At 44.0% G+C, this 23,908-nt stretch overlaps 1 protein-coding gene across 1 annotated transcript in view; it reads right to left on the bottom strand.

Moving 5' to 3' along the window:
* The window catches only part of malrd1 (MAM and LDL receptor class A domain containing 1), a 449,626-nt gene that overhangs the window by 127,010 nt on the left and 298,708 nt on the right, over positions 1-23,908 (bottom strand). Inside the window, 1 exon segment of the mRNA XM_068053300.1 lies at positions 419-599. Coding sequence (XP_067909401.1) covers positions 419-599 — 181 coding nt within the window.

The following is a 23,908-nucleotide window of genomic DNA, read 5'->3' as shown; positions in this document are numbered from 1 at the left end:
GTTGAGAGGTCCTCTAAAATTAATCAAGGAGAGGTTTTTGGGACCCAGGGATGAATCTTCCCTGTTAGACTACATCTCCATGTTCCGAGAACAGCTCTCAAGAGCCTGTGCGATGACTCAGGAACACCTAAAAACCTCCCAGATAACCTGTTGTGGTCAAACAAGGAGAGGGAAAAGAGGGAAGACCTTTGACCCCTCCTCACTTGACAGTAACAATATTACATAGAAAAGTCTTTCTGTTGATATTGTGTTTCTCATATACAATCCACAAAATGCAATAGTTAACTAGTATTCGAAAGATTGTAGGGTTTTCTGTTTGAAGCAACATTTTTCAGTGAGATGAGCAGGCTCTTACTCATACCTTTAGCTTATAATTGGGGCTAAAACTTAAGAGTTTGTGGAAAGCTCTGTTACAGACCTGGGGCACAGTTTTTGAATTGAATGTTATCAATAGCTGCTCCACCTCCAAAATTCTTGGTCCGGACTCCTTCAAATACGATTTCAAAGTTACGTATCTTTCTCAAATGTATCTCTCCCTTGTTCCAGCGATCACCCTGGTTCCCAGTTTTGTTCCATACTTCAATGAGATCTTTATCTGTCTGCAGAAAAAGTAATTGAAAAACATCATGTTAATAGTGCAATAAACAAATTCAAAAGTCCTCATATCATGCAAGGTGCTGCACTGCAGCACACTGATAACCATCCAATTTAACTCGGCATATAATTACAATATGAAGAACAGTGGTCACTCTCTTTTTTCAAAACTGCGCACAATAAACACTAGGACTTTGATTTCAACTCCAGGCCAATTTGTAAGCAGGTGAGCAGTGAATATGAATGAGAAGCACACATGCTGCTCCTGAAATGAGCCTGGGATATGTTAACCTACAATCCGTACTGAACCCTTACAGCTCAATATTTAGTTAAATATAAAAGGGAACCCAAAAATCTTCTACTGAAGTAAATAGTAAGCGGTGGAGTGGGACCTATTATGAACAACTTTGTATCAGCTTTCCCTCAGGAAGAGGAATCTGACAACATATTGGTAGAAGCGGCGCGAGTAGAGGCAATGGATAGGATAAAAATTGAGAGGGAGGAGGTAGTGGAAAGGCTGCCTATGCTTAGGGTAGATAAGTCACCTGGTCAGGATGGCTTGCATCCCAGGTTGTGAAAGGAAGTGGGGGTGGAGATAATGGAAGAGCTTGCCATAATCTTCCAATCTTCCCTCGATATGGGGGATGCCAGAGGATTGGAGAGTGGCATTCAAGAAAGGATAGTCCTAGCAACTACAGGCCTTTTAATTTAACATCAGGAGTGGTTGAGGTTTTAGAAACAATAATCAGAAAAAAAAAATCAACAGATACTTGGAGAGTTTTGAGTTAATTAAGGATAGCCAGCATGGATTTTTAAAAGGGAGATCATGCTTGACAAATCTAATTGATATTTTTGAAGAAGTAACAGAGAAGGTTGATGAAGGGAATGCGGTGGATGTTGTTTATATGGATTTTAAGACAGCGTTTGTTAAAGTTCCACATAAAAGGCTGGTTAACAAAATTGAGGTTCATGGAATAGGAGCGTCAGTGTCCAATTGGATAAAAATTGACTTAAAGCCAGAAAACAGCGAGTTGTATTAAACAGTTGTTTTTCAGACAAGAGAATGGTAGACAGTGGTGTTCCCAAGGGTCAGTGCTGGGACCACTACTTTTTTTGCTACATATAAAAATGACTTGGATATTGGAATACAGAGTAGAATTTAAAAATTTGCCGATGACACCAAAATTGGAGGAGTGGAAAACTGTGAGGATGATATGAACCACCTACAACAGGACATAGATAGGCTCGCAGAATGGGCAGACAAAAGTCAGTTGGAATTTTATACAGACAAGTGTGAGATGATGCATTTTGGCAGAAAGGATAGGGAGAGGCAATATAGACTTAATGGCACAGTTCTAAAGAGTGTGCAGGAACAGAGGGACCAGGGGGTGCATGTGCATCAATTTTTGAAGGTGCCAGGACATATTGAGAGAGAACATATAAAGCATATGGGATCTTGGACTTAAATAGAGGCATTGAGTACAAAATCAGGGAAGTTATGCTGGACCTTTAAAAAGGTCTGGTTAGACTGCAGTTGGAGTATTGCATCTAGTTCTGGTCACCACACTTTAGGAAGGATGTGAGGGTCCTTGAGAGGGTGCAGAGGAGGTTTACCAAAATGACTCCAGAGATGGGGGATTTTAGTTACAAGGTTAAGTTGGAAAAGCTGGGGTTGTTCTCCTTAGAGCACAGGAGATTGAGGGGAGATTTAATAGCAGTGTACAAGATTATGACAGACATAAATAAGTTAAACAAGGAAAAACTTTCCATTAACTAATGGTACAAGGACTAGGGGACACAGATTGAAGGTTTTGGGCAAGAGATGCAAGGGGAACATGAGGAAGAACTTTTTTACGCAGTGGGTGGTAATGTCCAGGAACTTGCTGCCTAAAAGGGTGGTGGAAGCGGAGGCATTCAATGATTTCAAAAGGAAATTGGATAGCCACTTGAAGGAAATAACCTTGCAGTGTTGTGGGGATCGAGTGGGGAAGTGGGACTGACTGGATTGCACCAGGTGGAACCCAAACTGAGCATCAGTGAGCAGGTTATTGCTGAGTAAGTGCCGCTTGATAGCACTGTCGATGACATCTTCTATCACTTTGCTGATGATTGAGAGTAGATTGATGGGGTGGTAATTGACTGGGATGGTTTTGTCCTGCTTTTTGTGGACAGGACATATCTGTGCAATTTTCCACATTATTGGTTAGATGCCAATGTTGTAGATGCACTGGAACAGCTTGACTAGAGGCATGGCTAGTACCAAAGTATGTCTTTAGTACTATAGCTGGGACATTGTGGAGCCCATTGCCTTTCCTGTATCCAGTACACTCAGCCATTTCTTGACATCATGCAGAATAAATCAAATTGGCTGAAGATTGGCTTCTGTGATTGTGTGCACCTCAAGGGGAAACCCGTGATGCATCATCCACTTGGCACTTGGTGAAGATGATTGCGAACACCTTGGCCTTGTCCATTGCACTCACATGCTGGGCTCCGCTATCATTGAAGATGGGATATTCATGGAGCCTCCTCCTCCTGTTAGTTGTTTAATTTCCCAACACCATTTGCTACTGGATGTGGCAGGACTGAAGAGTTTTGATCTGATCCATTGGCTCTGTCTATAGCTTGCTGCTTCTGCCGTTTCGCATGCATGTAGTTTATGTTGCAGCTTTACCAGGTTGGTACTTCATTTTCAGGTACACATAATGCTGCCCTGGCATGCTGTCCTACAATCCTCATTGCCTCATTGAACCAGGGATGGTTCCCTGGCTTGACGGTAAGGGTAGAGTGAGAGATATGCCAGGCCATGAGGTTACAGATTGTGGTTGAATACAATTCTGCTGCTGGTGATGACCCACAGCGCCTCATGGATGCCCAGTTTTGAGTGGCTAGATCTGTTCTGCGTCTATGCCATTTAGCATGGTGGTAGTACCACAGAACATGGTGGAGTGTATCCGCAGTGTGAAGATGGGACTTTGCTTCCACAAGAACTATGCGGTGGTCGCTCCTACCAATACTGTCAAGGACAAATGCATCTATGACAGGTAGATTGGTGAGGGCGAGATCAAGCAGGTTTTTCTATCTTGTTTGTCCCCTCACTACCTGCTCCAGGTCCAGTCTGGCAGATATGTCCTTAAGTTCATTCAGTAGTGGTGTCACCGAGCCACTCTTGGTGATGGGCGTTGAAGTTCCTCACCCAGAATACATTCTGGGTCCTTTCTACTCTCATTGCTTCTTCCAAATGGTTTTCAACATGGAGGATTACTGACTCATTAGCTTGAGAGAGGGTAAGTGGTAATCAGCAGGCGATTTCCTTGCCAATGTTTGACCTGATACCATGAGACTTCATGGGGTTCGGAGTCAATTTTGAGGACTCCCAGGGCCACTCCTTCCCAACTGTATACCACTGTGCTGCCACCTCTGGTGGGTCTGTGCTGCCCGCAGACAGTACTCAGGGATAGTGATGTAGGAGTCTGGGACAGTGGGTGAAAGTCATACTCACAGAGTCATACCTATGTCATACTGTTGCTTGTCTAGTCTGTGAGACAGCACTCTCAATTTTGGCACGTTCCCAGATATTAGTGAATTTATTCTGTTCTATTATTTGATTTTCTGCAGTTTTTAATTGCAGGTGGGAAATTAAAATGTTAATAACTGGGTGGAAATATTCAGGAGAAAGTCTTTGTGATGACTCTGCCTGGTTGGTAGGCCTGATTGCGTGGGGCTCTCACATTGCTCTGCTTTAAATCTTCACAGCCTTCTTCCATTGACAGTTCTTCTGAACTGGGGCCTTTGCTAATCCGTATATTAGGGAGGACACAGCATGTTTGAATTATCCTGGACACCTTAATAGGACAAATATTGTAAAACTCCTCCAAATCAGTCAAGGCATGGAAATTTCTGTTTAAGGATCCTAATAGTATTCTCTATGCATAACCTGGCTGATGCATGTTCCTCATTATACTTTCTCTAGCAGTGAAGGTGAGATTACAAGGGTGGGTCATTAGCCATGGCATGAGTGGAAACTCCTGGTTTCCCTGCAGGCAATCCTTATTCCCTGCATTGGAATAAAGTGGGAGAGGGCAGGTGGGCAGAGGAAGGGGTGGATTACTTCAACGTGAAAGCATTGTGGTGACTACATACAATAGAACATTTTTAGAAGGAAACCCATTCTTGTCCGTGCCCAGTACACCCAATCATGAGGGCTCTCAATGTGATACTGGTGTGTTAAACTGTACCCTCACACTTGGGAATCCTGTCATTTAGAAAAAACATAAAGTTCTGGCTTATTATTCTCAGGCATCAATGCTGAGGGTGAAAAACCTGGGTGTTATTTCAAACAGTGCATTGGTGACCTGGGCAATACATCAGTGCACCACTGACTAGGAGATGGTCGTCATGTCCCATGTCACCTCCTGAAAAGACCCTGCAGCAAAGAAGTTCACAGTGTCTTTCACAGTGACAATGATACGAAACTTGGAAGCATTGTGAACTGTAAGGAGGATAGTATAGAACTTCAAAAGGACATAGACATGTTGGTGGAATGGGCAGACAGGTGGCAGATGAAGTTCAATGCAGAGAAATGTGAAGTAATTCGTTTTAGTAGGAAGAACATGGAGAGACAATATAAGATCAAGGGTACAATTCTAAAGGGGGTGCAGGAGCAGAGGGACCTAGGTTGATATGTGCAAAAGTCATTGAAGGTGGCAGAACAGGTTGAGAGAATGGTTAATAAAGCATACAGTATCCTGGACTTTATTAATAGGGGCATAGCATACAAGAGCAAGGAAGTTATGTTGAAATTGTATAAGACACTAGTTCAGCCTCAGCTGGAATATTGCGCTTGGGGTCCAAGGTGTACTAGCGAGATGGATAAAGAACTGGCTGGGCAACAGGAGACAGAGAGTAGCAGTAGAAGGGAGTTTCTCAAAATGGAGACGTGTGACCAGTGGTGTTCCACAGGGATCCGTGCTGGGACCACTGTTGTTTGTGATATACATAAATGATTTGGAGGAAAGTATAGGTGGTCTGATTAGCAAGTTTGCAGACGACACTAAGATTGGTGGAGTAGCAGATAGTGAAGGGGACTGTCAGAGAATACAGCAGAATATAAATAGATTGGAGAGTTGGGCAGAAAAATGGCAGATGGAGTTTAATCAGGGCAAATGCGAGGTGATGCATTTTGGAAGATCCAATTCAAGAGTGAATTATACAGTAAATGGAAAAGTCCTGGGGAAAATTGATGTACAGAGAGACTTGGGTGTTCAGGTCCATTGTTCCCTGAAGGTGGCAACGCAGGTCAATAGAGTGGTCAAGAAGGCATACGGCATGCTTTCCTTCATAGGACGGGGTATTGAGTACAAGGGTTGGCAGGTCATGTTACAGTTGTATAAGACTTTGGTTCGGCCACATTTGGAATACTGCGTGCAGTTCTGGTCGCCACATTACCAAAAGGATGTAGATGCTTTGGAGAGGGTGCAGAGGAGGTTCACCAGGATGTTGCCTGGTATGGAGGGCACTAGCTATGAAGAGAGGTTGAGCAGATTAGGATTATTTTCATTAGAAAGACGGAGGTTGAGGGGGGACCTGATTGAGGTGTACAAAATCATGAGAGGTATAGACAGGGTGGATAGCAAGAAGCTTTTTCCCCCAGAGTGGGGGATTCAGTTTTTAGGGGTCACGAGTTCAAAGTGAGAGGGGAAAAGTTTAGGGGGGATATGCGTGGAAAGTTCTTTACGCAGAGGGTGGTGGGTGTCTGGAACGCGTTGCCAGCGGAGGTGGTAGACGCGAGCACGATAGCGTCTTTTAAGATGTATCTAGGCAGATACATGAATGGGCAGGAAGCAAAGAGATACAGACCCTTAGAAAATAGGCGACATGTTTAGATAGAGGATCTGGATCGGCGCAGGCTTGGAGGGCCGAAGGGCCTGTTCCTGTGCTGTAATTTTCTTTGTTCTTCTTTGTTCATTGCTGTGCTGAGGCTGCACATTCTTCCTTCGTTATAATCTCCCTGGTAACCCTCAGTCCACAGATGCACTGTTCCTCTGACAGGTGCACGAATGTCCGCCAGGACCTGTACATGCTGTTTCAAGGATAACTACAGATATGGCACCTCTGCAACTGTTGCTGCCTCTCTACCCTTGCATCAGTAATGGCTTCCCTTTCATCTTCCTCCTTCTTCTTCTCCGGGTACAGCAATGTTATGGTGCAGAGATTGAGGAGTTTCTGATCACTGACTTGTAAAGGTGGAAAGGTTACTGGTTCTCCTTTACCCATCGACAGGCTTTTAAGTAAAGATTCTGTCTCAATTTGCCTCCAAATAATGAAGTTCCAAACCACAATGGCTTTCTGAATGTTAGCGATTAAAAGGTTAATGCTCTTGCCTCATAGAATTCAATTTATCTGATGCAAGATGCACCTGAGTTGTGACCCATAAAAGTACCAAAAAAAGGAGATTGCAGGTCAATATGACATCAGCAGATTTTCACAGTAGCAGCAGCAACAGCTGAGGCATCAACAACCAAGGCCTTAATTTTTTGCTTTCGGCAGCGCTACAGGAGCACTAAACAGGCACAAGTTTGTTATGGACCAGGAATTGGTGCTAAATGGACACTAACCTGAAGAAAATCTGTCTGAGTTACACGGCTTGATGGTGAAAATTTATATCCAGGAAATTCCTTGCAGTACAGCGGAAATCCATTTTAAACATGTAAATGGCTTTCCACTGCACTTCTGGTGAAGTAACACTGGAAGATGAGAGCAGCGCCAAAGATTTTCCCAGCCAAATAGTAAAGTCTTTTTCTATTCATTCAAGAGATGTGGTTGTCGTTGGCTAGGCCAGCATTTATTGCCCATCCCTAATTGCCCTTGAGAAAGTGGGGTTGAGCTGCCTTCTTGAACCCTGCAGTCCATGTGGGTTAGGTACACCCACAGTGCTGTTAGGAAGGGAGTTCCAGGATTTTGACCCAGTGACAGTGAAGGAATGGTGATATCGCTCCGTCAGGATGGTGTGTGGCTTGGAGGGGAACTTGCAGGTGATGGTATTCCCATGCAGCTGCTGCCCTTGTCCTTCTAGGTGGTAGAGCTCGTGGGTTTGGAAGGTGCTGTCGAAGGAGCCTTGATGTATTGCTGCAGTGCATCTTGTAGATGGTACACACTGCTGCCACTGTCGGTGGTGGAGGGAGTGAATGTTTGTGGATGGGATGCCAATCAAGTGGGCTGCTTTGTCCTGGATGGTATCAAGCTTCAGTGTTGTTAGACTGCACCCATCCAGCCAAGTGGAGAGTATTCCATCACACTCCTGACTTGTGCCTTGTAAATGGTGGACAGGCTTTGGGTAGTCAGGAGGTGAGTTACTCACTGCAGGATCCCTAGCCTCTGGTCTGCTCTTGTAGTCATGGTATTTATATGGCTGCTCCTGTTTAGTTTCTGGTCAATGGTAACCCCAGGATGTTGATAGTGGGGGATCCAGCGATCATATTGCCATCGAATGTCAAGCGGAGATGCTTGGATTGTCTCTTGTTGGAGATGGTTATCGCCTGGCACTTGTGTGGCGCGAATGTTACTTGCCACTTATCAGCCCAAGTCTAGATATTGTCCTGGTCTTGCTGCATTTCTACACGGACTGCTTCAGTATCTGAGTAGTTGTGAATGTTGCAATCATCAGCGAACATACCCACTTCTGACCTTATGATTGAAGGAAGGTCTTGATGAAGCAGTTAAAGATGGTTGTGCCTCAGATGCCACCCTGAGGAACTCCTGCAGTGATGTCCTGGAACTGAGATGATTAACCTCCAACAACCACATCCATCTTCCTTTGTGCTCCAAACGGTGGAGCAACTTCCCCCTGATTCCCATTGACTCCAGTTTTGCTAGGGCTCCTTGATGCCATACTCAGTCAAATGCTGCCTTGATGTCAAGGGCAGTCACTCTCACTTCACCTCTTGAGTTCAGCTCTTTTGTCCATGTTTGAACTAAGGTTGTAATGAGGTCAGGAGCTGAGTGGTCCTGGCGGAACCCAAACTGAGAGTTACTAAGCAGATATTGCTAAGCAAGTGCTGTTTGATGGCACTGTTGACAACACCTTCCATTACTTTACTGATGATCAAGAGTGGACTGATGGGGCAGTAATTGGCCAGGTTGGATTTGTCCTGCTTTTTGTGAACAGGGGACATACCTGGGCAATTTTCCACATTGGTGGGTAGATGCCAGTGTTGTAGCTGCACTGGAACAGCTTGGCTAGGGATACAGCAAATTCTAGAGCACATGTCTTCAGTACTATTGCTGGAATTTTATCAGGGTCCATAGCCTTTGCAGTATCTAGTGCCTTCAGTTGTTTCTTGATATCAGGCAGAGTGAATTGAATTGGCTGAAGACTGGCATCAGTGATGTTTAGTTTAGAGATACAGCACTGAAACAGGCCCTTTGGCCCACCGAGTCTGTGCCGACCATCAACCACCCATTTATACTAATCCTACACTAATTCCATATTCTTACCACATCCCCACCTGTCCCTATATTCCCCTACCACCTACCCATACTAGGGGCAATTTATAATGGCCAATTACCTATCAACCTGCAAGTCTTTTGGCATGTGGGAGGAAACCGGAGCACCCGGAGGAAACCCACGCAGACACAGGGAGAACTTGCAAACTCCACACAGGCAGTACCCAGAATTGAACCCGGGTCGCTGGAGCTGTGAGGCTGCGGTGCTAACCACTGCGCCACTGTGCCGCCCTGACTCTCCTGAGAGAGAAAAAAAATTCCAGCTTAGGGCTAATTAAATCAAACCCCACCCCCACCCCCACCCCACTTTTCAGACCTCAGCAGGAACAAAGACCCTAGACAGCCATGGAAATGGGCAAACGGAAGTGAAACGTCCCCAAAAAAGAACCACATGTTTATTGGGATGCCAAAAAAGGGGCAATTTTAATAAGTTTTAGGATTTGTGAATGAATGAGAGAAATGCATTTCTTTTCTGTATAGTTTTCTCTTGACCCTTTCAATGAAATGTGCTTTTCTCAAATCACATTTCATTCCACTGGGTGGGGAGGTGTCATTGTTAGGCCCCTACCTGCGAAGAATGAGGCACATCAATTTTGTCATGAACATTGATTTTTAACTGTTGTTGGAGCGAGGATATAACTTGTTAAACAGATCAGCCGTGGCTGGAAAAAAAGCATTTGCATACTAACAGACATCGAAGGTGAGGATGTGCATTCCAGGGCCTGCTAAGGAGGATACAATCCACAAGGGCCAGCACTGGTTAGACCAGCTGGTCACATGACCACTGCGCCACTGTGCCGCCCTGGGGACTTCAGGAGGAGGCAGAGATGAATCATCCACTCAGTACTTCTGGCTGAAGATTGTTGCAAATGCATCAGCCTTATGTTTTGCACTGTTGTGCTGGGCTCCCCCATCATTGAGGATGGGGATATTTGTGGAGCCACCTCCTCCAGTTAGCTGTTTAATTGTCCACCACCATTCACGACTGGATGTGACAGGATTGCAGAGCTTAGATCTGATCCATTGGTTAGCTCTGTCTATCGCATGCTGCTTACGCAGCTTGGCACGCAAGTAGTCCTCTGTTGTAGCTTCACCAGGTTGACACCACATTTTAAGGTATGCCTGGTGCTGCTTCTGGCATGCCCTCCGACACTCCTCATTGAACCAGGTTGGTCTCACTTTTCACAAGTGAGCAAGAGCAGGTGATGGAGACAGGGACTGCAGTGGAGGGTCCCCATCAGAAGGCACAGGATTCTCCAAGCTCTGCTCAACTGAGCAGGAAAGCATGGTGATCTTTTTGTGATTGCAGACAAGCTTCACATTGATGGAGTGGAATCCCTTGTAGTTGGCCAAGACTGTAGCGATATCTGGAAGCATCTTGATTGCCCCATGTGTGCAGTTGATGACTCTCTGGACCTACGGGAAGCCAATCACAGTTGGAAAGCTGAATGCCTGCTCATTCTGATGGCTTCATCAGTTGCAAAGTGTACGCAATTCCCCAGACCTGGCAAACATGGCATTGGTCACCTGTGAGATGCATTGGTGGGCAACAGATTGTGAGATTTTGCAAATATCTCCTGCCTATCCATGGAAGGAGCTGGAGGTGAAGAAATTAAGGATTATAGTAACTGACAACCACTGGCAATGCATGCCCAACTGGTCCACTTGGCAGGATGATTTCTTCCAGGAGGCTGCAAATGTCAGTGACCACCTGATGCGATACTCTGAGCCTCCTGAGGCACTCCTGCTTGGTCATGTCCAGGAAGCCGATTTTCTGCCAGTAAACCCTGCATTGGGGTATTACCTCCTGTGAGCTCTGTGTCCATCCTCTCTTTCCTGTGGAGAGGAGAATGCCGCTGCTGCTGTTGCTGATATTGTTCCTCACCTGAGGTCCAAGGTAAAGCTGCATAAGCAGCTCCCGTGCTGAACTGAAGGCTGACAGCTGGGAGATGTAAATCAAATGCACTGAACTCCAAAGTGGTAGAAATGACCTCCAAAGTAGTGTAAGCACGCTCTCTGAATAAATCCTGTAATCAAAAGCCTTTTTACCAAGGCAAGGAAGCAGGTGTAAGGTTTCACTATTTAAAGGTTTTTTTTCTTGTCACTTCTTCAGCCCCCTCAAATCCCACTGTCACCTTGCCTTGATTCCCTGGCAAGTACCAAGAAGCCTGGGAAACCTGTGCACATACAGTTAAGTTCAAAAATCTCAGTTAAAACAGCTAATAATGAGGTCTTTGCACATTATAATAGGCAACAAGGCTCTCCCACAGAGTTTTCCCAAGTGCAGCATATCACGCTCAGGTTAAAGAGGGAAGTCAGCTGGTTGCTGCTGGTTTCCCAATGCGCCATCAATTTCAGCCCTTTTCACCAGCAGTGCACTGAAAAACCCACTTACTCCTACGGATTAAAAATTCCCCCTTTGTCTCCAATTTAAGATATGCCCTTAACATGCATGATATGCTTTCAATGATTGTCTATTTAAACTACAAATTGCATATATCATGTGGTGGAAATAAAATAGCTGATTGCTTGAATACATTCTGTATACATATTCAACATATATTTTCATATTCGCATGATCACATCAGAAAATAGAAATGAATAATTAAGACAAGTTTATCTATTCTAGCTCATCTGGAAAGAACCTGCAGCCCCAATTGATTGAAACATTAATGAGCTACAATATTTGCAAAAATGTAACAAAACAGATCCAAGTAATGGGTCCATTATTTTATTTGGCATTGAAGTGAGACTTATGGATCTAGTATTTTGGTAGATGGCGGCCATTGGTGAACATTTCTCAAACAACAGAATTACATAGTCTTAGAAAATGTAAATGATTTTTAGGACTGGTTCATAATTATCTTAATTGAAGCATATTGATAAGGTGAATTAGCACCCAATATGCCAGGAGGCCCTAGTTACCATTTAATTTTCCTTTTGGTTCTCAAAACATCAGACAAAGCTTCAGCTAGATTCTCACTGCTAGACTCATATTTTTGTATCACAGATGAATTTATTTACAAACTGGAAATGGCATTGGCATGATTTAATATGTCAGCTGCATGTCTTGTGTATGAGCACAAAAAAAGATTCAAAACTGCAAAGAATGTAAGGTGAATATGCTGAAAATTGAAAGATAACATCATAATTCATGGATAAAGAATTGCCTCAGCGGTGTTGAGGAAAAGAAGTATATGATTTTTTCTGGGGGTGGGATGGGTTAGACCTGGGTAAATGCCACCTCCCTAGAAAATGGTGACTTTTATCATTTTAGTTGGTGCATTTTCCAACATTTTGGAGTGGATTTTATGCAAAAACATCCTACAAAGCTGGTCTGAAAAACCTGTGTTGAACAAAATAATATGCCTTTCTCTTGACTCTTTTTGCTGCACTATTATACATTTTTGAACCTAAAAATTATTGTTGCTGATATGTAGGTCTGGCATGTCTGACTGTTATTTTAATGCAAATACTAATTCATTTATCTTAAACAGGTTTATTAAATGCCTTTATGAAAGTAACAGATAAAGAATTGTCATTCAAACGAGGAAAGCTTTCATCTGCTAATGTCACAGTAATTGTTCAGCTTTGGTCTCAAAACAAGTCACTACTAGTACAATGATATAGCATAAAAATTGCTCTAAATCACATAACTGCACAGAACCTTATGACCTTCATAAATTGATGGCAGCCTATTGTCTTGAACTTGTGTGATTTAAGCCAAATCCTTAGCCTCCAAAACAATTGGGATACCTAATCGCATCCTCCATTGCAGTACCCCTTTCTCTCATTGTATTCCCTTGCAAGTAAAAAAGAGAATTCCTTTGTAATCTGAAATGGTGATTCTAAGCTATAAGAATGAGGGGGTAGGGTTTCTGTTCATTTACGCTAGTTTTCTTGGCACAATTTTCCCAAAATCGGTATAACCTGTATAGGATGGTTAACTTCGAGTGCAAATTATGTTCAATGCAAATTGAGTTTCTGTGATCTTTTGTGTCGTTTAAGAAATATCATGCCTAGAAACCATTAAACTGGCCACGTCCCCAGGATGAATTAATCGCCATCGGGAGTTTCCGCGAATTGTTCTCGTTTGTGAGACTTTGAGGAGGCTCTAAAACTAAGCTGGTTCTTTTGGTTTAAACGTTTTGAATGTTTTTTTTAATTTACAAAAAAACTGACCACTGTAACGCAGTATAACCAGCAAATGATTCTGCATATTTTTGAGATGTTATTTTCAGTAATTTGTAATCAGGTCACTCACAGGTGGTGGATTGACACTATGATTAAAAATGCTTATTTTTTATGATTAACTCATTTTCAGCTGTATTAATCCAACTGTGCCACACTAGCACTTTTAAATTTATCATGGAATATTTTCTAAAGCAAATGTTTTCATTAAAAAAATTACATATTAAAACATTTATTGTGCTGGTTCATGGCAGATTTTGCATTTGATGCTATGCAAATAAGTTTGAGCTGAAACTCAACGATAATAAAAAAAACAGTTTTCAAAATGGGCACAAGTTTGGGTGCAATTTGTGCCTGGATCAACAATTGCTCCCAAGGAGGAAACTCTTTTGCCTTAGTTTGCTACTGCTATTCTTTAAATATTGACATTATTTATTCAATATTCCAGTTATACTTCAGTGATTTACCCAAGCAGCCACTATAATTTCATTCTGACTGAATTTCTGTAACCTTGAGCAGCAAGGCTTCAGATCTCTGTGTTTAATGTGTTGCACTGCATGATAAGTGGTGTTTTCCTGCATCTCTGTAGTTGTACTGCTCACAGATTCAAACATTCCCCTGGCTGACCAGGCAGGCTCCGGCTATTCACTAATGCTATAAGAACCACACCAGAAGAAGAAATGTCCAGTACTAATGGGTATTTGGTAGCAATTATACAATAGCTGATACTAGCAACGGTACCTCCACAAACTTGATAACAAAAAAATGTGCTTAATATAGAAGTCAAACAGGAAAAGCAGAGATTAATCCCTAACAGGATGAAGAGTTGGTATGGAGATACACTAGGAGAGATCTGATCTAAGAAATAGTTATTTATGATATTATTGATTTGCACAATTATTCCAATGTATTTTTGTAACTTTGCAAATTAATTGCTGAAACCTGGAACACCAAAGTGCTTCATTTCTGATTTTGGTGTGCTGAATTACATTTACAAAGCATAGGAGCCTGAGGTTTATGAACCTAAATTCCCAGCAGGTGGGAGAACTGGTACTGAGATAATCTAGGTTAGAGAAAATCTGGAAACTAGAGCAGAGGAAAATAGTCTTAGTATTAGTTTGAAGCAAAAATAAAGTCAAAGCCACATGTTTACATCTGTTTACTGAAGGCAAATTCATGATCTACAGTTCAATGGTATATCTGTTTGCTTTCAGAACAAATTTGGGAAAATAGCTGAAATACAGAAACAAAGGTAAATGTTTCAATCTATAAATTTACAGTGCACTGTGGATCACTGTTATCAAATGGACATGCAATTTAATTGTCCAATTTATATTCCCACCTGCAACAATAAATATGAATTGCAGAGGATTTCTCACATAAGCTGTATGGTACTATTTATAGTACAAAGGAACAGGCTGACAATTTATATCTAACAGAAGAAAAGCGTGCTCTGCGCTCCAGTACTTCAGATTTCCCAAGCCCAGCTTTTGTCAAGCACTATTCATTGTTACAGGAAATCGGAATTTTTTTTACTGTTTTGTAGGATTGAGTTAAGTGTGTAGATATTTGAAATTGCAGTTCATTCTTTTGTATTTCTCAGTAAATTTTGTATTTAAGTCAAGCAGGTTCTAAAATCTAAACCACTATAAAAAGTGATGTGAAAGGCAAAGCAGAGGCTGACCCAGTTACTGAGGCTCTCATTAACTCTATATTTATCTGTGAAGGGAAAAAGATCAGTCTTGGAACCTCTTAGTAAATCTGCACAGAAAATCTACAACAGTGAAATGTCAATTGTCGAGCTCTGAGATTCCTGGATGACAGATTAGCACAGGACAGGACAGAATAGAAGGAAGCATTACAAAAAATAAATTGTATTTGAGTGGCTGGAACCCAGTCTCTACTTCAGCTTCTGCACGTTATTTGTCTTTGCTGCAATTTAGCACATGACTGAGTGTGTGTGATGACCTAAGATCTTTAACCCATAACTGATGAGTTGTGAAGTGATTAAATACTGCAGGCAATTTTCAAATGGCTTAATCATGAATACAACAAAATGGACCTTTTTATGAGGAACAGGGAAAATAGCTGCTCTCCTGCTCTCTGTTTGAAATGTCTTCAGAATATCAAATTATGCCAGATCATAGTAGTGACAAAACTAACTGTAACAGCCTCCTGAGGAACTATTTATCCTCAGAGGCTTCTCTTTTCCAGTCTTTTTTGCGATCCATCATATTGCGACAAAGAAAATAAAAACTGTTGGAAATTCACCTCAATTCTTTTACAGCTGGTGATATTCACCAATAGGAGCACAGTGATTTCACAATTGCAGGCTTTAGCAAGCCTTTAAAAGGAACTGTAGGACTTCTAAGAGTATATACACACCATTCACTTCTTTATTTTGAATTACAACACAAACCACTTTCATACAACAACAGGCCTTTTGATGCTTTTCACTGTATGGCTCGGATAGTTAGCTACTAATTAGTCCCTAACAGAACTATGGGTGTACCTACACCAGCAGTGCAAGAAGGTGGCTCAACACCACATTCTCAAGGGCAATTAGGGATGGGCATTAAATGCTGGCCTTGCCAGCAACATTCATGTCCCAAGAATGAATAAAAAGAAAGTTATTTTCAGTACTCAAAAAGAAATTTAATTGCATTAAAAATAGAGTAACCTCCCTTTTGAAAGCTCAAAGTACCCCCTTTTCCAAGGTGAGATTTATTTTCCCAGCTCATCAAACAGTTTTCAAAATGTAGACTACGAGAAAATATTGAATCAGGAGGGCAAATGGCTATGTGCCTGTTCCACAGGGATCACTCAGAATCAGTTCACAATGTTCTGTTGTCTTTTGCACTAAGAACACTGGCGACTTCCACAGTGGTTTAGAAAGTAAATGTACTCTGAATCTTCAGAATTGAACTCAATTTGGATGACAGTAAGAGCCCGACAATTGGCCTCAGTGTACCTCCGCAATGGAGAGCAGAAACTGCCAGGGCTCCAACTCCTAATCCTATCAGGTGACTCCTATGAGAAGTGAATATATGCCAGTAAGAATGCTTTCTGGAAAGAAAAGTGGTGTCGTTTTCACTCATTGAAGCACTGTAAACGATAAGAGATATATACTCTTCTCCTCTGAATAAACAGAAATATGCACTTAACATGACAGATTCTGCATGACTATCACTTTAAAACTTGATACATCGACTTATTTGGTTTTATTATAAATGGCAAAATCGTGTTTGAAATAGTGAATGTATTCAGCTATGTAATAAATATTGACATTCAACTTCAATCACATTTATCTTCATCTATTTATAGCATTACTATTATTCTGTGAAGGATTCTCACATCTGTAAGAGCTTAAAATACCTGTTTTAATGTCCATGGGACCGTCAATGCACCAGATCTGGATTGCCAATTAGCCACATGTGGCTAGCAGCTAATGTATTGGACACCACTGTCTTAGAATGAGGTATGAATCTGGTGAAGCTACTGCAGAGGATCACCTGCATGCTGAACACCAAACCAGCATGGTGTAGATTGAGCTAAGTGGCCCCCAAACTAACAAATCAAACCCCTACCACATTCAGCTGAGAATGGCGGTAGACAAAACCAGGCAACTAACTGGAGGAAGCTCCATGAACATTCCTACCCTCAACCAAGTGAAGTGTTTGCAAGTGCCTTCCGCAAGTAACAAGTGAATGACCCTGTTCAGCTTTCTCTCAAGGTCCCTACGTCATAGATGCCAGAGTATGATCAATTCAGTTCACTCCTCTGCCATCCCTGTGAGGATGCGGCAATACTTTCTGGCAAGTGCAGGAATTCACCACAACACCTCCTAAAACACTTTCAGACATTTTGCAATAGAAAAAGTTCCAATTATTTAATTTACCTGCATTTAAATAACACTACTGCAGGTCCCATCTTGCTGCTTCACGCTTCTTATTTCATTACTGAACCAAGCAGGTGTTGCGAAGCCCTGTGTTGCCAAATTTGGGATCTTGCCAACAGATCTGGGGTTGTATTGTGTGACATCAGGATAGCACCAATTCAACATGTTTGGGCACAAGCAGAGGACGCACCTGTGTGCGCCCATGTCCTCCAGGCTGCACAGGAAGCAGCTGGCAGCACAGTCTGCCTTCGGGAAAGCCAGGTAGGCTCTGGTGGCCCTGCTAGAAGCAGGGCTATACATATGAATTCTGTGCCCTAAATCCAACCTTACCAATTCCCATCCTATCTTCTGAATCATCAGTAAAGTGATGGAATGAGTCATCAACAATGTTTCCTTGAATTTCTTTGATGTGCGCAGCCTGTTTATCCCCTGCACAGTACTTCCTATGGGAGTTAAGGGTGAGGGGGGGGCAGACAGGAAAGTGGAGTTGAGACCACAACCAGATCAGTCATGATCTTATTGAATGGCAGAGCAGACTGGAAGGGGCAAATGGCCTATTTCTGCTCTAATGTCCTATGTTCCAATGTTACTACATTTCTGATTGCTGCATGGCTGCACACATGCGCAGCTTAGAGCGAACAATGGACATCAATAGTACTATTAAGCAAGCCTTAATCACCAAAACAAAAGCAAAATACTGAAGATGCTGGAAATCTGAAATAAAACAGAAAATGTTGGAAATACTTAGCAGGTCAGGCAGCCTCTGTGGAGAGAGAAACAGAGTTAACATTTCAGGTCTGTGACCTTCCAGCAGAACTGAAATGTTGGGCCCGATTTTCATGTTCTGGTCGGGACCCCAATACCGGGATCATATCTGGGTCCTGACTCCGCTCCACGTTGGTGTCTGACAGACGGCTCAATTTTCATGGAGGGAGCCAAATAGTAGCCTAATAGTGCATTCACTGTCCAATTAGGAGCAGCGGACATGGTGAGGAGGCGGGGGTAAATGTGGCAGTCCTGATTTAAAGGGCACCCAGCAGCCATTAATGTGTGTGCCAGATTCTTTGGCAAAGAGCAGAGAATAGTGGAGCAGCCGAGGAAGGTGCTTTTAGAGGTGCTGGCAGTGCGGCAGATAATCCTGTTTCCAGAGAGTGGCAGAAGAAGACCAGCCAGCCAGACAAAGAAGGCATGGTTAGAGGTGGCTGAGGAGGTGAGCAGCTGCAGTGTGGTCAGCAGGATGTGGGTGCAGTGCAGGAAGCGCTTCAACAACCTTCTGAGGGCTGGCAAGGTGAGAGCAATGCTACACCTAGATGACAGGCCTCCAGTTCTGGAATCGCCAATACGCCTATGAGCAGAGCAGCTCGACAGTGCATGGTGCTCAGGAACAGTGAGGATATGTGTGCACAAGTGCATTCCTGAGCTGTGGGCAACGCTCACACCACAAGAACTTGTGGAAGATGCGACATTGGAGCCATTGACATCACATGTGAGTGAGCTGTTGGATGCGGTGAAGGAGAGCATCATGGTCTTTCTCTCTCTCTCTTGATCTTGCAGGAGAAAAGAGCACACAACTCGCGAGAAAGAGGTCAGTCCGGTGGTGGATTGGCACATATTGCTATACTGAAGGCCATAGAGGAGGAGGCCCTTGAAATTGCCAGGGTGGCAGCTCATCAGGAAGTTGGTGATGGCGAGATGGGAGTCCATCCAAGACAGGGTGAAAGGATCATACCATTTCCAGGTGGCAAGGAAGGAGCTCTCTCCTCCTCTGTTTACTTCATGCCAATACATAAGCTCCATTGGCCTGCTCCAGCTACAGAAGCAGCTGCTGGCAGAGGAGAGATTTCCTAACCAAATTCTTATGTCTCCTGCAGTGCCAATTGTGGCGGGGGAGCCTCAGCGGTCTGATGTGCTGTTGGTGGCAACTTCATAGGAGGATAATGCATCTGAGGCACCAACATCATAGCAGTTAAGCACACCCTCCACCAGCGCAGATACACTCACCTTGCTGGGGCCTCACATGAGTTTAGAATGGGTGGCATAAGGTGGCCAGCCCTTCTTGTGTGAGCAGGAAGAGATGAGGGTGGCAGAGGCAGCTGTGCCAGTCTCCCTTGGAGCATGGAGGACAGATGCAGCTGTGTTCAGCTGGGCAGAGATGCAGAGCCTTGAGAGTCACAAACAAGGTGGGTCTTCCTAGACCAGCAGTGGGAGATGTGTGCCCAAATGTTTGTATTCCCTGAGGTAGTTCGGAGTTGTGGGCAAAGAATGGAGGAGTCCATTGCATGAAATGTGCTCCACTGTGTCTCAGACATATGAGTGCATGAGCTTATCCATTGAAAGAGTGGCCAACCTTGCTGACTGGATGGAGGAACATTGCATTGACAGGCACAGAATGTCTGCCATATTCTGTAGCATTGACCAGTCAGTGGCAATGGTGGAACAAAGGTGGTTGGACAGGCTGCCAGTTGCACACCAACTAGTGATTCCCTTTGGGGCAGTCAGTGATGATATTGAGGGAGCCACCACTCACAGGCACCATCATCATGAGCTGCCTGCTCGGCCCCTCTGGCTGAGGCACCATCTATAAAGCAAGGTCCCATGACCGAGGCTGCCCCTGCATCAATGCAGGCAAGCTGTGGCAGTGTCCCCAATGGCACCATGATGCCAAGGATGGCCACTACAGGTATATCACCCACATGCAGACATAAGCGAGCAGGCTGTCTCCACTTCTGCCTCAGCCACAGGGGGAGCATCCCGTAGGAGCGGCTGTAAGCTGAAGGTGACCTGTAGGTAGTTTTATTTTGTGGTGCACTCGGGTGACTTATGTTACAGTTGTAATCAGTGATATCGACTCAATCTAATGAAATGGTTGGTGATTGAACCCAGACTTCTGTGATTCCAATGTTTTGATGGCATTAAGGTACCAGAATGATGAAGTGGGTGTGCGATGAAAAGTTGGGTGGTTGCAGTCATTGTGTGGCTGGTGGCTACTCATCTTCAGGTATTGTGGGAAAAAAGAACACACCTCTGCATCTTGGACACATTCACTCCTTGTGAGAAAGGCGAGTTGCTGAGCCAAATGCCTTCCAGAATGAGATGCGCTCAGGAGAAACATGTCTGTATTAGTACAGTCTGAGCTTCCCTGCCATCCTGGTCAATGGGTTGATACCTTAGGTGGACCTGTGGAACACAGACCTGTAACATAGGACACCTATGTTTCACCACTACCTGTTTGTCCTCTTCCTCCGAAGATGTGGGCTGCTCCTTCGCATTTCCCTCTTGAAGGTCCACACCTCTCTGAAGGGCAATGTTGTGAAGAGCACAGCATACCACCACCATGTTGGACACCGTGAGAGAATATCCTGGAGGGCGCTCCCTGACACTGGAAGGCACCGGAACCGAATCTTCAGAAGACTGATAGCCTGCTCTATGGTGACCCTTGTGCTGAGATGGCAGCGATTGTAGTGCCTATGTGCCTCCGTTTAGGGTTGCACACAGGTGTCAGTAGCTATTTCTTCAAAGGATAACCTTTGTTCCCTAGCAGCCATCCATGCAGTCTCTCTGGTGGCATGAACAGCTGTAGTACCTGAAATTGCCTTAGGATGAAGGCATCATGGCAGCTGCCAGGAAACCGTGCACACATCTGCAGAAGGCACGTGTGGTGATCACAAACCAGCTGGAGCATTGGGGGAGTGAGTCTTATTTATAAACCCCCCTGGCTGCTCTATCGGAGCCTTGATGGACACATGGTGTAGTCAATAAACCCCTGCAATTGAGGGAATCCAACAGTGGAGGCAAATCCCACAGCCCTCTCTGCTAATGTGGCCCCATCAGTATGGAACTCAATGTATTCCAATGCCCTCTTATACAGGGCATCCGACCCCTGCCTGATGCTATAATGGGCAGCCGCTTGCGATATCAAATGACCCAGAAGCAAAGAAGTTCTGCGCCACTGTGATGTTAGGCCCCCACCTGCCAAGAATGAGGCACATTAATTTTGTTATGAACATCGATTTTAAACTGTTACTGGAGTGAAGAAAGGGCTTGTTAAACAGATCAGCCGTGGCTGGAAAAACATTTGCATATTCACAGACAGTGTTTAGAAGGACAAAGCAGCTATTCCCTGACCCATTCAACACACAATGGACTTTTGATCACCAGATGTAGAAGGCGAGGGAGCTCACATTCCAGGTTGACTGCTAAGATGGCCGAATACACAATCAGACATGTCAAACCAGCTAGTCACATGAATAACCTGCTGGGCAACCTGAGCTTTTTTGAATTTGAACGAACAGTTTGGGCAGAAAGCAGAATGCTCCCGGACTGAGAAGATCTCTCCTGGCTGGCTCACCACAGCCTCTCCCATCTCTTTCTCACAAGCCTTTGAATCCACTGAAGACACATGAATCCCAAGAGAGAAAAGTTTCCTACAGCGAACAAGGTTTAAGAAGAATTGTGGGCCCCAACAAAAAGCAAGATCTACCTACATTCAAGGACTCTACAGTGAGCTCGAAGAACCGTAACAAAAACTCAGATATCGCCTCAAACTTTTCCACTTTATTCTTCTTCTCTTTTCTGTCTCTATTTGCATGTGTGTATCACATATGCGTGCTAGCGTGGGCGTTGTGTATCCATTGGCATCAACCGAATTAGAGTTTAAGTTTAATAAATTTCAACTTATCTTCTTTAAACCTAAGAAAGCCTGTTTGTGCTGGTTTCTTTGCTGAATAATTGGAAAGCGGTGAACAAGGGGGAGCTAAAAAAACACGGTGTTTAAAATTAAACCCTGTTACAGTAAGACCAGGTGAAGGCTGAAAGGGAACCCTAGACCTCTTTCTCACATGGTCATAACAGCCACTGTCAATTTGCACACCTTCTGGTAGGGCATTCCCATGTGGCCGGTAGGCATCCATGAGGGCACCATGGTCAGCAAACATTGCCTCAATGCAGCCCCTTGGTCCTGAGGGAGGCTGAGGTGATGCACGAGGTGCAGGGAGGGCACAAAGTCGATACGCTCACCAGACGGTGTACTGCCAAGCTTCCTGTACGAGTCAGAGCATCAGTGCCACTGGAGGCTGCATTTGATGTTGGAGCAGCTGCTCCTCATCACTGATTATCACGAACAATTAGTAGCTGAGCCCCATGTCCAAGGATGGCCTTACTTGCCACCATCTGGACTTTAATGGTTGCCTGGACTCCCCTCTATGCCCCATTAACTCCTGCAAGTCCACTCTCCCCAAATTGCCCCTTCATATAGACATTAAACTCTCCACAAACTCTGCTCACGCAATTACCACTGTGTGCCAATGCATGAAGTGCTCCCTGCTCCTTCCCCCTTTTATTCCTCTTTAAGAATTGCTCTCCCACCTCTATCACTGGCTCCCCGCTGCATTTTTGCTGGCTCTCTATAGAAATACTTGTGATCCTGTGTTTTTCCCATGTCTCCCATCCAAAATCCCATTCTGCCCTTCAACAAGCTCTCAGTTGGCTCATTTGCATCCTCAATTGATGATCTGCCAGTTTTGGGTGGGTTGCCAAGACCCACTATATGACGACTTCATCAAAATCACTGGGAGGAAGGACTGCGTTGGGAAGGTTGCACGCCACCTGCCATTGTCATTTTGCCAGCACGCCCGCTTCCAGTCCTGTCTTTGCTATGAAAATTCAGCCCATTAACTCTATTTCTCTCTCTGCAGATGCTGCCAGAGCTGTTGAGTAGTTCCAGCATTTTCTGCTTTTATTAGTTAATCACCAAAACCTGCTCAAAGACACTCAATTTGGGTTCTGCTTAAACCACTCTGCTCCAGATCTCATTATAGTCTTGATAGAGACAATAGATTCAAGATCTGAATGCCAGAGAAGTGAGAGTACCTGCCTTTTTCATCAAGGCAGCATTCAATTGAGTATAGCACCAAAGAGATGAGAAAAACTGAAGTCAATGGGGGTGAAAGGTAAAAAAGATGGCCATTACTGTATGAGGTCAGTCATCATGGCAGGAGTACCTAAATTTCTTTGGCCACTGCTTTTGACTGCTTCATCAATGAGCTTTCCTTTGTATTAAGGTCAGATGTGGGATGTTTACTGCCAATTGCACAGTGTTTAGATCCATTCACAACTCCTCTGATAATGTAACATCTCATGTCAGCCTATAGTAGGACCTGGATAACATCCAGGTTTGGATTGACAAATGGCAGGTAACATAATTGCAGTTAATGACTACCTTGAACAAGAGAAATGCCAGATGTCGGCCCTTTGACCTTCAAAGGCACCACTATGGTTGAGTTCCCTATCAATATTTTGGGGGTCACCATTGAGTAGAAGCTGAACTGGACCAGCCACATCAACACTAAAGCTATAAGAAAAAGGCAGGGGGTGGAGACCCTGTGACGAGTCGCTCACCTCTTGAATCTTCAAAGCCTCTCCAGCATCTACAAGGCTCAAGTCAGGAATGTGATGGAATATTCAATGCTCGCTTGTATAGGTCCAGGTGTTACAACACTCAAGAACCTTGACACCATCCAGAGCAGAGCTAACATTGCCATTGCACTCAAGATCCACTCCCTCCATCAGTGGTGCACTAATGCTACCGTGCGTACTATCTACAGGATACACTGTAGCAACTCACCAAGTTTCCCTCAACAGCACCTCCCTTCCCTACGATCTTTACCACTGAGAAGGACAAGAGCTGCAATGTAGTCAGAAGATCACTACCTCCAAGTCACA

Source organism: Heterodontus francisci, chromosome 2 (assembly GCF_036365525.1).
Source record: "Heterodontus francisci isolate sHetFra1 chromosome 2, sHetFra1.hap1, whole genome shotgun sequence".
NCBI classification, from domain to species: domain Eukaryota; kingdom Metazoa; phylum Chordata; class Chondrichthyes; order Heterodontiformes; family Heterodontidae; genus Heterodontus; species Heterodontus francisci.
The sequence above is the reverse complement of the archived record's forward strand: the minus strand, read 5'-3'. Positions and strand labels throughout refer to the sequence as shown.